The sequence below is a fragment of the Entelurus aequoreus genome, linkage group LG17 (assembly GCF_033978785.1).
Source record: "Entelurus aequoreus isolate RoL-2023_Sb linkage group LG17, RoL_Eaeq_v1.1, whole genome shotgun sequence".
Classification (NCBI taxonomy): Eukaryota; Metazoa; Chordata; class Actinopteri; order Syngnathiformes; family Syngnathidae; genus Entelurus; species Entelurus aequoreus.
In genome coordinates this window covers 26,298,814-26,313,923 of record NC_084747.1, presented here as the reverse complement: position 1 = coordinate 26,313,923, position 15,110 = coordinate 26,298,814, and the positions used below count along the sequence as shown (strand labels likewise).

General features: G+C 38.2%; 1 protein-coding gene across 1 annotated transcript; it reads left to right on the top strand.

Annotated features, from left to right (window-relative positions):
- Positions 1-7,870: 7,870 nt before the first annotated feature.
- LOC133632746 (ubiquinol-cytochrome-c reductase complex assembly factor 3) lies at positions 7,871-15,092 on the top strand. The gene is made up of 2 exons (XM_062025392.1): positions 7,871-8,185; positions 10,967-15,092. Exons 1-2 carry the CDS (start codon positions 8,069-8,071, stop codon positions 11,093-11,095), a joined length of 246 nt encoding a protein of 81 aa, XP_061881376.1. The 5' UTR covers positions 7,871-8,068; the 3' UTR covers positions 11,096-15,092.
- Positions 15,093-15,110: the final 18 nt, after the last annotated feature.

Sequence of the window (15,110 nt, the reverse complement as noted above, 5' to 3'; positions counted from 1 at the left end):
ATACTAGATCTGACCAATCTAAGTCTATGAGCATCTGGACTAGATCTAACCAATCTAAGACTAAGATTACACTACCGTTCAAAAGTTTGGGGTCACCCAAACATTTTTGTGGAATAGCCTTCATTTCTAAGAACAAGAATAGACTGTGGAGTTTCAGATGAAAGTTCTCTTTTTCTGGCCATTTTGAGCGTTTAATTGACCCCACAAATGTGATGCTCCAGAAACTCAATCTGCTCAAAGGAAGGTCAGTTTTGTAGCTTCTGTAACGAGCTAAACTGTTTTCAGATGTGTGAACATGATTGCACAAGGGTTTTCTAATCATCAATTAGCCTTCTGAGCCAATGAGCAAAAACATTGTACCATTAGAACACTGGAGTGATAGTTGCTGGAAATGGGACTCTATACACCTATGTAGATATTGCACCAAAAACCAGACATTTGCAGCTAGAATAGTCATTTACCACATTAGCAATGTATAGAGTGTACTTCTTTAAAGTTAAGACTAGTTTAAAGTTATCTTCATTGAAAAGTACAGTGCTTTTCCTTCAAAAATAAGGACATTTCAATGTGACCCCAAACTTTTGAACGGTAGTGTATATCTGACCAATCTAAGTCTAAGACTGGATCTGACCAATCTAAACCTACGACTAAATCTGACCAATCTAAGTCTACGACTAGATCTCAATCAATCAATCAATCAATGTTTATTTATATAGCTCTAAATCACAAGTGTCTCAAAGGGCTGCACCAGCCACAACGACATCCTCGGTTCAGAGCCCACATAAGGGCAAGGAAAAACTCACAACCCAATGGGATGTCAATATGAATGACTATGAGAAACCTTGGAGAGGACCGCAGATGTGGGTGACATTTGAAGTTGCACAAAGAACGGTAAGTTTTGAATGTAAGCTAACGTTTATTGGCTAAGTAACGTAACTTTTATTCGCTGTGTAGTTAAATCAGTGAGGCTGTAAACTCACTGCTAACGTTGTAACGTTATTGCAAACACGGCAATCCGTTGCGTCCACTGCACTTCATATGCGTACCGTTTTAGCTAGCTTTCCGACATACTGCTGGTTGTTTACCTCATAGACATCTTATAAGTAGAGGCAGCATTGGCTGCTGTGACGCGAGAAATTGGGCCGCCATCTTGAAGTGGTGATGAGGAGCCGGAGAGCAGCCTAAACTGACAGTTGACGGGTAGAAAACAAAGATGCTAAACTGACAGTTGACAGGTAGAAAACAAAGATGTTTTCCTGCTCAAATGAGCGGACTGTTGAAAATAGGAATCGGGGGATTACTTTTCACAAGTAAGATTTAACATTAACGTACAAACCCTGTTTCCATATGAGTTGGGAAATTGTGTTAGATGTAAATATAAACGGAATACAATGATTTGCAAATAATTTTCAACCCATATTCAATTGAATGCACTACAAAGACAAGATATTTGATGTTCAAACTCAACCTTTTTTTTTTTTGCAAATAATAACTTAGAATTTCATGGCTGCAACACGTAACAAAGTAGTTGGGAAACGGCATGTTCACCACTGTGTTACATGGCCTTTCCTTTTAACAACACTCAGTAAACGTTTGGGAACTGAGGAGACACATTTTTGAAGCTTCTCAGGTGGAATTCTTTCCCATTCTTGCTTGATGTACAGCTTAAGTCGTTCAACAGTCCGGGGGTCTCCGTTGTGGTATTTTAGGCTTCATAATGTGCCACACATTTTCAATGGGAGACAGGTCTGGACTACAGGCAGGCCAGTCTAGTACCCGCACTCTTTTACTATGAAGCCACGTTGATGTAACACGTGGCTTGGCATTGTCTTGCTGAAATAAGCAGGGGCGTCCATGGTAACGTTGTTTGGATGGCAACATATGTTGCTCCAAAACCTGTATGTACCTTTCAGCATTAATGGTGCCTTCACAGATGTGTAAGTTACCCATGTCTTGGGCACTGATACACCCCCATACCATCACAGATGCTGGCTTTTACACTTTGCGCCTATAACAATCCGGATGGTTCTTTTCCTCTTTGGTCCGGAGGACACGACGTCCACAGTTTCCAAAAACAATTTGAAATGTGGACTCGTCAGACCACAGAACACTTTTCCACTTTGAATCAGTTCATCTTAGATGAGCTCAGGCCCAGCGAAGCCGACGGCGTTTCTGGGTGTTGTTGATAAACGGTTTTCGCCTTGCATAGGAGAGTTTTAACTTGCACTTACAGGTGTAGCAACCAACTGTAGTTACTGACAGTGGGTTTCTGAAGTGTTCGTGAGCCCACGTGGTGATATCCTTTACACAGTGATGTCGCTTGTTGATGCAGTACAGCCTGAGGGATCGAAGGTCACGGGCTTAGCTGCTTACGTGTAGTGATTTTTCCAGATTCTCTGAACCCTTTGATGATATTACGGAGCGTAGATGGCGAAATCCCTAAATTCCTTGCAATAGCTGGTTGAGAATGTTTTTTCTTAGACTGTTCAACAATTTGCTCACGCATTTGTTGACAAAGTGGTGACCCTCGCCCCATCCTTGTTTGTGAGTGACTGAGCATTTCATGGAATCTACTTTTATACCCAATCATGGCACCCACCTGTTCCCAATTTTCCTGTTCACCTGTGGGATGTTCCAAATAAGTGTTTGATGAGCATTCTTCAACTTTATCAGTATTTATTGCCACCTTTCCCAACTTCTTTGTCACGTGTTGCTTGCATCAATTTCTAAAGTTAATGATTATTTGCAACAACAAAAAATGTTTATCAGTTTGAACATCAAATATGTTGCCTTTGTAGCATATTCAACTGAATATGGGTTGAAAATGATTTGCAAGTGATTGTATTCCGTTTATATTTACATCTAACACAATTTCCCAACTCATATGGAAACAGGATTTGTACAATTAGTTGTATTTTGTGAAAAGAATATTACCACACAGTTGAGAAGGAGCAAAGATCTTTAATAGTACTGAAATCGTAGCCGCTAGCAAACAAAAGTATGACCATAATAGAATTGCTTGTCAATGAAATTAAATACGCTTAAAAATGTCATACTTGAATAACATATAGTTCTCTGCAAACCTATGGTGGCATCATGCCTTCAGTGTGCATATTGTATATAGTTCTCTGCAAACCTATGAAATGTTCTATTTTGTCAGAATGCACCAGAATGCTTCATTTGTATGTGAAAATCACAGAGAAATCTTCTGGGGGAGGATGGCCCCCCTACAGGGGTTTGGTTTACAAACTTTCAGCCCCACCTAAAACAAAATTCACCAGCCGCCACTGATTATGATGCATTCTCATTTTTGGCAAAGTATAAGACAATACTTTCTTAACAGTATAATTGTAACCAGGAATAAGTCTTCAAGTAAGAATATTCAAATACTAACATTGTTGGGTAAGACATAATTTGGTTTTATTCTGAATCCAGTGAAACAGATTGGTGGTTTTAGCTGATATAAAGACTTTCAGGTGTTTATATATGTTTATGTTTAAGTATTTGGCAGACGCTTTTATCCAAAGCGACATACATAAAAAATACATATAAAACAATCACTGTAAACATGATCCTTTAAGGGAAGAATGTAGTAACAAAATATCAATACAAAGTGTCAAGACAGAATAAACTCTCTGCTGCTGCAGCAACCGAGATACAGTCTATAGGTCCCTAAGATATATAGATATCTAATGTATTCATACATTGTTTATGTAGGATATACGCATGTATATATAACCTAATCATATTGTTTCTTCAACTTAAAAATAGCTGACTGTTTTTTCCCCCTTCTCTGAAATTATATTCCCAGTTTTGATCTCGGACGTCTGGTCAGTGGTCACTTATAGCATATAAGAATATTCTATTACTGTTAAGCAAACTATGAATAATAAAACACGCCAAAACATGTGTCCTTTATCATAGCTACACGTATGACAAAAAAACGCGTGAAAATCAGTGGTATTCAGTGAGGTAAGATGAATTAAATGCACTGACAGTTCATTGCTCCTGCCAAATGAATTACACTGAGTGGAGCGGATCACCACTCCAAGATGGCGGCCCCGTGTATCGTCAGCGCCAGTAGGCAGTAGCGCTCAATGCTGCGTACCCTTATAAGATGTCTATGGTTTACCTCCCAACAGCCATGGTGGCATCATACTACACCCCCATTGTGCACAAATGACTGACAGACTCTTGGCCAATTTGGTCTTTTGCAAATAAAATGCAGCATAGGGCCCTGACATGTAAAAAGTACAACTCAATTCATTGTTATGTTCACGTATTTGTTATGTTTTTCACATGTACGCACACATCAACAAACATACAGTATGAGATGAGATCCATGAGATAAGGTAAGAACAGAATAGAAACTGCTGTGGAACTAGTTAAAATGCAATATGCCATGGAAATACAATGTTAACACTTTTGTGCCAATAAGTACAGTTGCACTTGTTTTTCCAATGTGTTTATTCTGTAAAGGAATGAGTTAAATGTTTAAAATGACTGGTAAATAGTGCTTTTATGAAGTGCAATGTCAGCACTATTTTTTTTCCTGCAATTTCAAATGCACTTGTTTTAATAAATAAATACAGCGTTTTAAAAGCATACACAATCTGTGTAAATATATTAGTCTCCGGTTAAAAGGACTTGAAAGGACTCAAAACTCAAAATGCAGGACTTGGGACTTGACTTGAGACTTTTCAGTCTTGACTTTGGACTTGACTCGAGACTTGCCTGTCTTGACTCGTGACTTGACTCGATACTTGAGGGCAAAGACTTTAGACTTACTTATGACTTGCAAAACAATGACTTGGTCCCACCATTGTTATATCAATCAATCAATCAATGTTTACTTATATAGCTCTAAATCACGAGTGTCTCAAAGGGCTGCACAAGCCACAACGACATCCTCGGCTCAGATCCCACATCAGGGCAAGAAAAAACTCAACCCAATGGGACAATGAGAAACCTTGGAGGTGCAATGGACGTTGAGTAGATCTAGCATAATATTGTGAGAGTCCAGTCCATAGTGGATCTAACATACTAGTGAGAGTCCAGTCCATAGTGGGGCCAGCAGGAGACCATCCCGAGCGGAGACAGGTCAGCAGCGCAGACGTCCCCAACCGATGCACAGTCCACCCCGGGTCCCGACTTTGGACAGCCAGCGCTTCATCCGTGGCCACCGAACCTGTGCAGAAAAGAAACGGCAGCTCAACTAGTCTAAAAGGGGGGTCTATTCAAAGGCTAGAGTATACAAATGAGTTTTAAGATGGGACTTAAATGCTTCTACTGAGGTAGCATCTCTAACTGTTACCGGGAGGGCATTCCAGAGTACTGGAGTCCAAATAGAAAATGCTCTATAGCCCGCAGACTTTTTGGGGGGCTCTGGGAATCACTAATAAGCCGGAGTTCTTTGAACGCAGATTTCTTGCCGGGACATATGGTACAATACAGTCAGCAAGATAGGATGGAGCTAGACCAGGGGTCACCAACCTTTTTGAAACCAAGAGCTACTTCTTGGGTACTGATTAATGCGAAGGGCTACCAGTTTGATACACACTTAAATAAATTGCCAGAAATAGCCAATTTGCTCAATTTACCTTTAACTCTATGTTATTATTAATAATTAATGATATTTACACTTAATTGAACGGTTTAAAAGAGGAGAAAACACGAAAAAAAATGACAATTAAATTTTGAAACATAGTTTATCTCCAATTTCGACTCCTTAAAATTTAAAATTCAACCGAAAAAAAGAAGAGAAAAACTAGCTAATTCGAATCTTTTTGAAAAAATTTCAAAAATAATTTATGGAACATCATTAGTAATTTTTCCTGATTAAGATTAATTTTAGAATTTTGATGACATGTTTTAAATAGGTTAAAATCCAATCTGCACTTTGTTAGAATATATAACAAATTGGACCAAGCTATATTTCTAACAAAGAAAAATCATTATTTCTTCTATATTTTTCAGAACAAAAATTTTAAAAGAAATTCAAAAGACTTTGAAATAAGATTTAAATGTGATTCTACCGATTTTCTAGATTTGCCATAATAATTTTTTTGAATTTTAATCATAATAAGTTTGAAGAAATATTTCACAAATATTCTTCATTGAAAAAACAGAAGCTAAAATGAAGAATAAATTAAAATGTATTTATTATTCTTTACAATAAACATTTTTTTTTACTTGAACATTGATTTAAATTGTCAGGAAAGAAGAGGAAGGAATTTAAAAGGTAAAAAGGTATATGTGTTTAAAAATCCTAAAATCATTTTTAAGGTTGTATTTTTTCTCTAAAATTGTCTTTCTGAAAGTTATAAGAAGCAAAGTAAAACAATTAATGAATTTATTTAAACAAGTGAAGACCAAGTCTTTAAAATATTTTCTTGGATTTTCAAATTCTATTTGAGTTTTGTCTCTCTTAGAATTAAAAATGTCGAGCAAAGCGAGACTAGCTTGCTAGTAAATACATACAATTTAAAAAATAGAGGCAGCTCACTGGTAAGTGCTGCTATTTGAGCTATTTTTAGAACAGGCCAGCGGGCTACTCATCTGGTCCTTACGGGCTACCTGGTGCCCGCGGGTACCGCGTTGGTGACCCCTGAGCTAGACCGTGTAGTATTTTATACGTAAGTAGTAAAACCTTAAAGTCACATCTTAAGTGCACAGGAAGCCAGTGCAGGTGAGCCAGTATAGGTATATGTATATACAGTATATGTATATACAGTATAGGTATATGTATATAAAGGTATATACAGTATAGGTATATGTATATAAAGGTATATACAGTATTGGTATATGTATATATGTATACAAAGGTATATACAGTATAGGTATATGTATATAAAGCAGTGGTTCTTAACCTTGATGGAGGTACCGAACCCCACCAGTTTCATATGCGCATTCACCGAACCCTTCTTTAGTGAAAAATCTAATGTTTTTTATTTCAAATTCAAGACAAAGTTATGTTTTTTTTACTGGTGCACAAAATGAACCGTGCATGAACATCCCCTTTTTCAAAGAACAAAACCAACACAGAGCATGAACTCACAACAAATAACACACCTGCAAATCAGTGTGACTTCTGTGGTTGCCGTATACATAATACGCCGATAGGGAGAAGTTTTTATTTACACGATGAGTCGGGCGTGTCTTGACCTCCGTGGCGGAGGCTCCGCCGAACCCCTGAGGCCAACTCACCGAACCCCTAGGGTTTGATCGAACCCAGGTTAAGAACCACTGATATAAAAGGTATATACAGTATAGGCGTAATATGATCAAACTTTGTTGTTCTTGTCAAAAGTCTAGCGGCCGCATTTTGTACCAACTGTAATCTTTTAATGCTAGACATATACAGTATGTATATACCGGGGCGCCGCTAGGGATTTTGGGCCCCATGAAAAGAATCTTTACAGGGCCCCCTGTATTATAATATCATCATCATTAGGGGCCTCTCTGGGCCCCCCTCCATCATGGGCCCCTAGAATCCGTCTCCTTTACCCCCCCTTTTCGGCGCCCCTGTGTGTATATATATATATATATATATATATATATATATATATATATATATATATATATATATATATATATATATATATATATATATATATATATATATATATATATATATATAAAATTATATATGTGTATATATGTTAAAATAAAGACAATAGATAGAACATGATAATGGGATACAAACAATAAAAATAAGTTAGCAGAAAAGAAGGTTAGTAGTTAGTAGTGGAAGACGTTTTAGGTCAAATAATTACATACATTTAAAAAAAGACTGGGATAAAATAATATAGTAGCTTACATCTCGTTCCACACTCCATATAAGAAGGTGGCGGTAATGCACACCACGAGCTCGCTTGCCGACCGCCAATAAACCAGAGAAGAAGAAGGTTAGGACTACGCGCAGTCCGTGTATTTTGTCCAAGTGGTGACCCGTAGGACCAGGAAGTAGGGAGGTGAACACCTGACTAGACACGCTCCCGTCCACTTATTGACAAGAAGGAAAGTCGCCTTTGCCATCAATATAGCCACTTTTATCCATCAGTCTACTATGAGTGCTATGCGAACCGTCCTGGGTTCTACCGGCTTGGTGGCGGTGTTAGGACTCGGCTATGGAATGTGGTCCATTATTACTCCAGGAGAGGAGAGGCGGAAAGAACTCATCAAGGTGACTTTACGTTCTCACAACTTGACATTCACGTCTGACTTTGTCCTCATTTATGTATAAACATACCGTTACTAAAGTTACATTCGTTCTTGAAAAGACTTCTCTTCGATATTCAAATGTGTGCACGTCCTGTCGTTGCTTGCTAGCCCTTTACGAAAGACTGTCTTTTTGCGCGTGCGCCAGTCTCCATGACGTAACCTGAATATGAGAGATGAGATTTGTGACTCCATGATAGGAGCCGAATGCAAATATCAAATACTTCCGGCTCACTACAGTCTTGGAAAATACGCTTTTAATACTTTACATGACGCTAGCCCAGAACACATCCCCGTCGTGTCAAACAGTCATTATCAAATATAATGAAAATATTGTTATCTAATAATGTTCCGATGTTTGAAAAAAAAGTATGGATGGTATCATGTGCGATACAAGCTGTCCTGCAGTGTTTACTTGTGTGCAATATTATGTGCGATACAAGCAGTCCTGCAGCGTGTTTACTTGTGCGATATCCTGTGCGAATCAAGCGGTCCTCCAGTGTGTTTACTTGTGTGCGATACAAGCAGTCCCGCAGAGTGTTTACTTGTGTGCAATATCATGTGCGATACAAGCAGTCCTGTAGCGTGTTTACTTGTGAGATATCCTGTGCGAATCAAGCGGTCCTCCAGTGTGTTTACTTGTGTGCGATACAAGCAGTCCCGCAGAGTGTTTACTTGTGTGCAATATCATGTGCGATAGAAGCAGCCCTGCAGCGTATTTACTTGTATGCGATATCATATGTGACACAAACAGTCCTGCAGCGTGTTTACTTGTGTGTGACGCAAGCAGTCCTGCAAAGTGTTTAATTGTGTGATATCCAAGCGATACAAGCAGCCCTGCAGCGTGTTTGTGTGTGATATTATGTGTGATACAAGCAGTCCTGCAGCGTGTTTACTTGTGTGTGATATCATGTGTGATACAAGCAGTCCTGTAGCGGTTTTACTTGTGTGATATCATGTGCAAAGAAGCAGTCCTTCAGTTTATTTGTGATATCATGTGCGATACAAGCATTCCTGCAACATGTTTACTTTTGTGATATCATGTGCGATACAAACATTCCTGCAGCGTGTTTACTTGTGTGATATCATGTGCGATACAAGCAGTCCTGCATAGTGTTTACACGTGTGATATCATGTGCGTTACAAGCAGCCCTGCAGCCTGTTTGTGTGTAATATCATGTGTGATACAAGCAGTCCTGCAGCGTGTTTACGTGTGTGATATCATGTGCGAACAAGCAGTCCTGCAGGGTGTTTACTTGTGTGTGATATCATGTGTGATACAAGCAGTCATGCAGCGTGTTTACTTGTGTGATATCATGTGTGATACAAGCAGTCCTGCAGAGTGTTTACACGTGTGATATCATGTGCGTTACAAGCAGCCCTGCAGCGTGTTTGTGTGTAATATCATGTGTGATACAAGCATTCCTGCAGCATGTTTACTTGTGTGATATTTTGTGCGATACAAGCAGTCCTGCATAGTGTTTACACGTGTGATATCATGTGCGTTACAAGCAGCCCTGCAGCCTGTTTGTGTGTAATATCACGTGTGATACAAGCATTCCTGCAGCATGTTTACTTGTGTGATATCATGTGCAAAACAAGCAGTCTTGCATAGTGTTTACACGTGTGATATCATGTGCGTTACAAGCAGCCCTGCAGCCTGTTTGTGTGTAATATCATGTGTGATGCAAGCAGTCCTGCAGTGTGTTTATGTGTGTGATATCATGTGCGAACAAGCAGTCCTGCAGGGTGTTTACTTGTGTGTGATATCATGTGTGGTACAATCAGTCATGCAGCGTGTTTACTTGTGTGATATCATGTGCGATACAAGCAGTCCTGCAGAGTTTTTACACGTGTGATATCATGTGCGTTACAAGCAGCCCTACAGCGTGTTTATTTGTGTGTGATATCATGTGTGATACAATCATTCCTGCAGCATGTTTACTTGTGTGATATCATGTGCGATACAAGCAGTCCTGCATAGTGTTTACACGTGTGATATCATGTGCGTTACAAGCAGCCCTGCAGCCTGTTTGTGTGTAATATCATGTGTGATACAAGCAGTCCTGCAGCGTGTTTACATGTGTGATATCATGTGCGATACAAGCAGTCCTGCAGGGTGTTTACTTGTGTGTGATATCATGTGCGATACAAGCAGTCCTGCAGCGTGTTTACTTGTGTGATACCATGTGCGATACAAGCAGTCCTGCAGAGTGTTTACACATGTGATATCATGTGCGATACAAGCAGTCCTGCAGTGTGTTTACTTGTGTGATATCATATGCGATACAAGCAGAGTGTTTACTTGTGCAAAGCTGGACAGCCAGTTAACATCTAAATGTCCTCCAATAAACACTCAATTTCTTCTCATTTACTAAAGTAATTTACAAAAGGTGAACATGCTAGGCTATAGGCTACTAGGAGCTAGCAGCTACACAACAGCTAAGCACACAATAGCACACAAGCTACGCATAGGTAATAATCAATGAACAATAAAAACAAGTATTAAAAGTATAATTATCAATAATATGCCCCCGCACCCCACTTCGGATAAAGTATAATTATAGTTGCATATTACTTACACATTCAAAGTCTCCAATGCAGAAGCGTGAAAGTATCCAGTAATAAACGTGTCCACATCATTCAACTCACTACTTAACTTTGTAAATTATTGCGACCACTCGGTCTCACAAAAAAAAAAAAGCGACGACCACTCCACTTGATTTGTGTGCGTGTCGCCCGGCAGAACCTGCCGGAATCGAACCCGGGGAGGATGGAGGAGACGAGGAAGCGCAACGCTCTGGTGATGCAGGCGCTGAAGGAGGCCGCAGAAACCGACGACAACATCGCCAGTGGACTGAGAAGATCCAGATGACTTGTTGGAACGCTGCCGACGTCCCACTTATCCTGTCTACGGCCCGCTTGTGTCGACAACACCATTGTGTCATCTTATTATTATTTTTGTACGCTGTCAATGACTGTGTGCTTACATGGATTATATCACTTTTCATATTGACATGGTTTAAGACACTATTTGAAGTGGTTTGTTGCCAAGTTAAACAATACTTTCCTCATGTCACTTAAACAAGTATATTTTTTATCATTTACACTACCGTTCAAAAGTTTGGGGTCACATTGAAATGTCCTTATTTTTGAAGGAAAAGCACTGTACTTTTCAATGAAGATAACTTTAAACTAGTCTTAACTTGAAAGAAATACACTCTATACATTGCTAATGTGGTAAATGACTATTCTAGCTGCAAATGTCTGGTTTTTGGTGCAATATCTACATAGGTGTATAGAGGCCCATTTCCAGCAACTATCACTCCAGTGTTCTAATGGTACAATGTGTTTGCTCATTGGCTCAGAAGGCTAATTGATGATTAGAAAACCCTTGTGCAATCATGTTCACACATCTGAAAACAGTTTAGCTCGTTACAAAAGCTACAAAACTGACCTTCCTTTGAGCAGATTGAGTTTCTGGAGCATCACATTTGTGGGGTCAATTAAACGCTCAAAATGGCCAGAAAAAAAGAACTTTCATCTGAAACTCGACAGTCTATTCTTGTTCTTAGAAATTAAGGCTATTCCACAAAATTGTTTGGGCGACCCCAAACTTTTGAACGGTAGTGTACATATCTGAAATAATCAACATACTGAATATTTTTAGCAATTTAATCAAGAGAATCTCATCACAAAACATTTATAATAAACCATTTTAATAGTGGTTTATTCCATGACCAATATATTTATTTTCTTGCCAGATTACAAAAAAAATTGAATAAGAAATGTGCAATTAAAATAATGACAACAATCATCAAATCAAAATAATAATCATTTACAAAATGGTTATCACACGGCTCCAATATTGTTATTTCAAACTATATTCTCTACTTGGGCTGCTGCCCCCGCACCCCACTTCGGATAAGCGGAAGAAGATAGATGGATTATTCGAGGATTTTTTAAATTTATTATTATTTAAATTCTATATTTAAAATGATCCAGTAATTTAATGTCAGTTAAAATCTGTATTTAAAGCAAGCACTTTTATAAATAAATATTTATTCACGATGTTTATCAATCTTATATGAAGAAGAACATTTTTAATATAATAATTTATAATGGACGCAGTGGACACACCTGTCTTAAAGTCCAGCATCAATAAACTGGATACATAAGACTATAAGAAAGGTCATTTCCACACATATGGTTTTCTACACCAAAATGAATCTATTAATGATTATTATTCAACAACTTCTTCTTCTCCAGATTTTGGCGCGCTCGACCTTCCACATTCCCAGATTTCCCAGAATTCCAGGTTTTCCAGGACATTTTTCCCATTCAAATTGAATTGGCCATTTTTCTAACTTTCACCATTTCCACATTTTTCAACCAATTCAAACCATTCCACCTTCAACACATTTCACCATCCTGGGCATTCAAACTATCATTTTCTCAAGTTCCAAAAAGTTCCAGGAAATCCCAGAATTCCCGTTTTTTCAAACCCTTTGTTCACCCTTTTTTCTGTCGACTACTCCTTCCACATTTTTCAACCCACTTCAACCGTTCCACCGTCAAATCATTCCTCTTAATTAGGACAAAAAACTAAGTTGTATTTTGAACTGGAAAAATTCCCGAAATTCCAGGAATTACGTAATACCATTTCTCAATTTAAAATGTTACTATACTTCAACATTTCTCAACCGATTTGAAAAATTCCAACACCAACCATTCATTCATTCAACTCATTCAGATCATTCTTTTTTCTGTTTTTTTTTCTTTTTAGCATTTTTCAAAAAATTCCCTCTTTTCCCGAAATTCCCAAATTTCCATGAAATTCCCATTGAAAAGAATGGCACACTTTTCAAAGTTACACAACTCCCAAATGTTTTATCCGATTCAAACTATTCCAACTTCAAAATATTCAGCCTGTTCAAAATTGTGTGCTCTCCTTCAACAATTTTTAAAAATTCCCGGATTTCCGAGAATTCCCAGTTTTCAGGGACATTTTCCCCATTCAAAATGAACTGTCCATTTTTCACACTTCCACATTTTTCAACATCAACACATTCCACTCTTCCAACTAACACTTTCCCAAGTTCCAAACCAAATTCCGGTTTTCCTGGAAATTCAAACTCTTCAACATTCAAGCCATTCCAACATTCAAACTATTCTTACATTCATGCTACATTCTGTCAGCATTTCACTTCAACTTCAGCATTGGAGCATTCACACGGAATTCCTGAAGGAATTGCGTGTTACTCAACAACTTCTTCTTCTCCAGATTTTAACGCGCTCTACCTTCCACATTTTTCATCCGATTCAAACTGTTCCAACTTCAAACTGTTCAGCCTATTCGGGAATCACAGGCTTTCTCTTGACAAATTCCAAAAATTCCCTGATTTCCCAGAATTCCCGGTTTTCCGGGACATTTTTCCCATTCAAAATTAATTGGCCATTTTTCAAACTTCCACCATTTTCACATTTTTCAACCTATTCGAACCATTCCACCTTCAACACATTTCACCATTCTGGAAATTCAAACTACTCTTTTTCCAAGTTCCAAAAAAATTCCAGGATTTTCCATAATTCCTGCTTTTCCAAAGCCCTATTTCCACCCTTTTTTCTGGCCACTACTCCTTCCAGAATTTTCAACGCATTTCAACCGTTCCACCTTCAAAACATTCTTCTTAATTAGGACAAAAAACGAAGTTGTTTTTTTAACTGGAAAAATTCCCAGTTTTCCCGAAATTCCAGGAATTCCGTAATACCATTTCTCAATTCAACATGTTACTACTTCAGCATTTCTCCACCTATTTGAAAAATTTCAACAGCAACCATTTCAACTCATTCAGACCATTCAAGTTGTTTACCTTATTTTTTTTATTCCCGCTTTTCCCGAAATCCCCATTGAAATCAATGGGACATTCTTCAAAGTTCCACAATTCCCACATTTTTCATCTGATTCAAACTGTTCCAACTTCCAAATATCCAGCCTGTTCAGGAATTGTGTGCTCTACTTCAACACTTATAAAAAAAATAAAATAAAATTCCAGGATTTCATTTCAACTTCAGCATTGGAGCATTCACACGCAATTCCTTGTGGGATTGCCTCATCTAGTTAAAAAGTAAAAAGTGTGTATTTACTTGCAACAAAAGAGGAGAAATATAACATTTGTATGCACGTACAACCCTTAAAACCTTCAGTATATCAGTATGTGGAATGAAATTATGGAATGTCTTAAGCAAAGAAATCAAACAATGTACTAACATGGTCCACTTCAAGAAACTCTTCAAACTTAAAGTGTTTACAAAGTATACAGAAGAAGAACCATGATAAAAATGTTGATTTTATTTCATCCATCCATTCATTTTCTAGATAATCTTACTCATCTCACCATATGAAATATAACTTCACTAATTATTTATTTATTTTTTAATGTTCTTACTAATGGAGTATATTGTGAATACATTGAGAAAAGGAAGTGAGCAAACGTGTTAGCAACTTCTATGTAAAGGAAAAGGGTTAGGATTAAATAAGCTCTGCTTCTTCCTACTCCTTTTCGAACATGTTGAATAGAGAAACTGGAAATTGTGATGCATCATGTTGTATGCATGCATGTTCGATATAAACACAAACCAAAAGTAGTCAAAAATAAATTAATAATATCCATCCATCCATCCTTTTTCTACCGCTTGTCCCCTTTGGGGTCGCGGGGGGTGCTGGAGCCTATCTCAGCTGCATTCGGGCGGAAGGCGGGGTACACCCTGGACAAGTCGCCACCTCATCGCAGGGCCAACACAGATAGACAGACAACATTCACACACTCAAAAAAATGACTCGTTGGATGAACTCAATTAAAATGAGGGCAGGATTTCCATCCAATTGA

What these genes read in the sequence shown, in the direction of transcription:
- LOC133632746 (XM_062025392.1), top strand. Translation starts at nt 8,069, where the DNA reads ATGAGTGCTATGCGAACCGTCCTGGGTTCTACCGGCTTGGTGGCGGTG. An exon ending in GGCGGAAAGAACTCATCAAG is followed by an intron (nt 8,186 to 10,966) that starts GTGACTTTACGT and finishes GTCGCCCGGCAG; the next exon opens with AACCTGCCGGAATCGAACCC.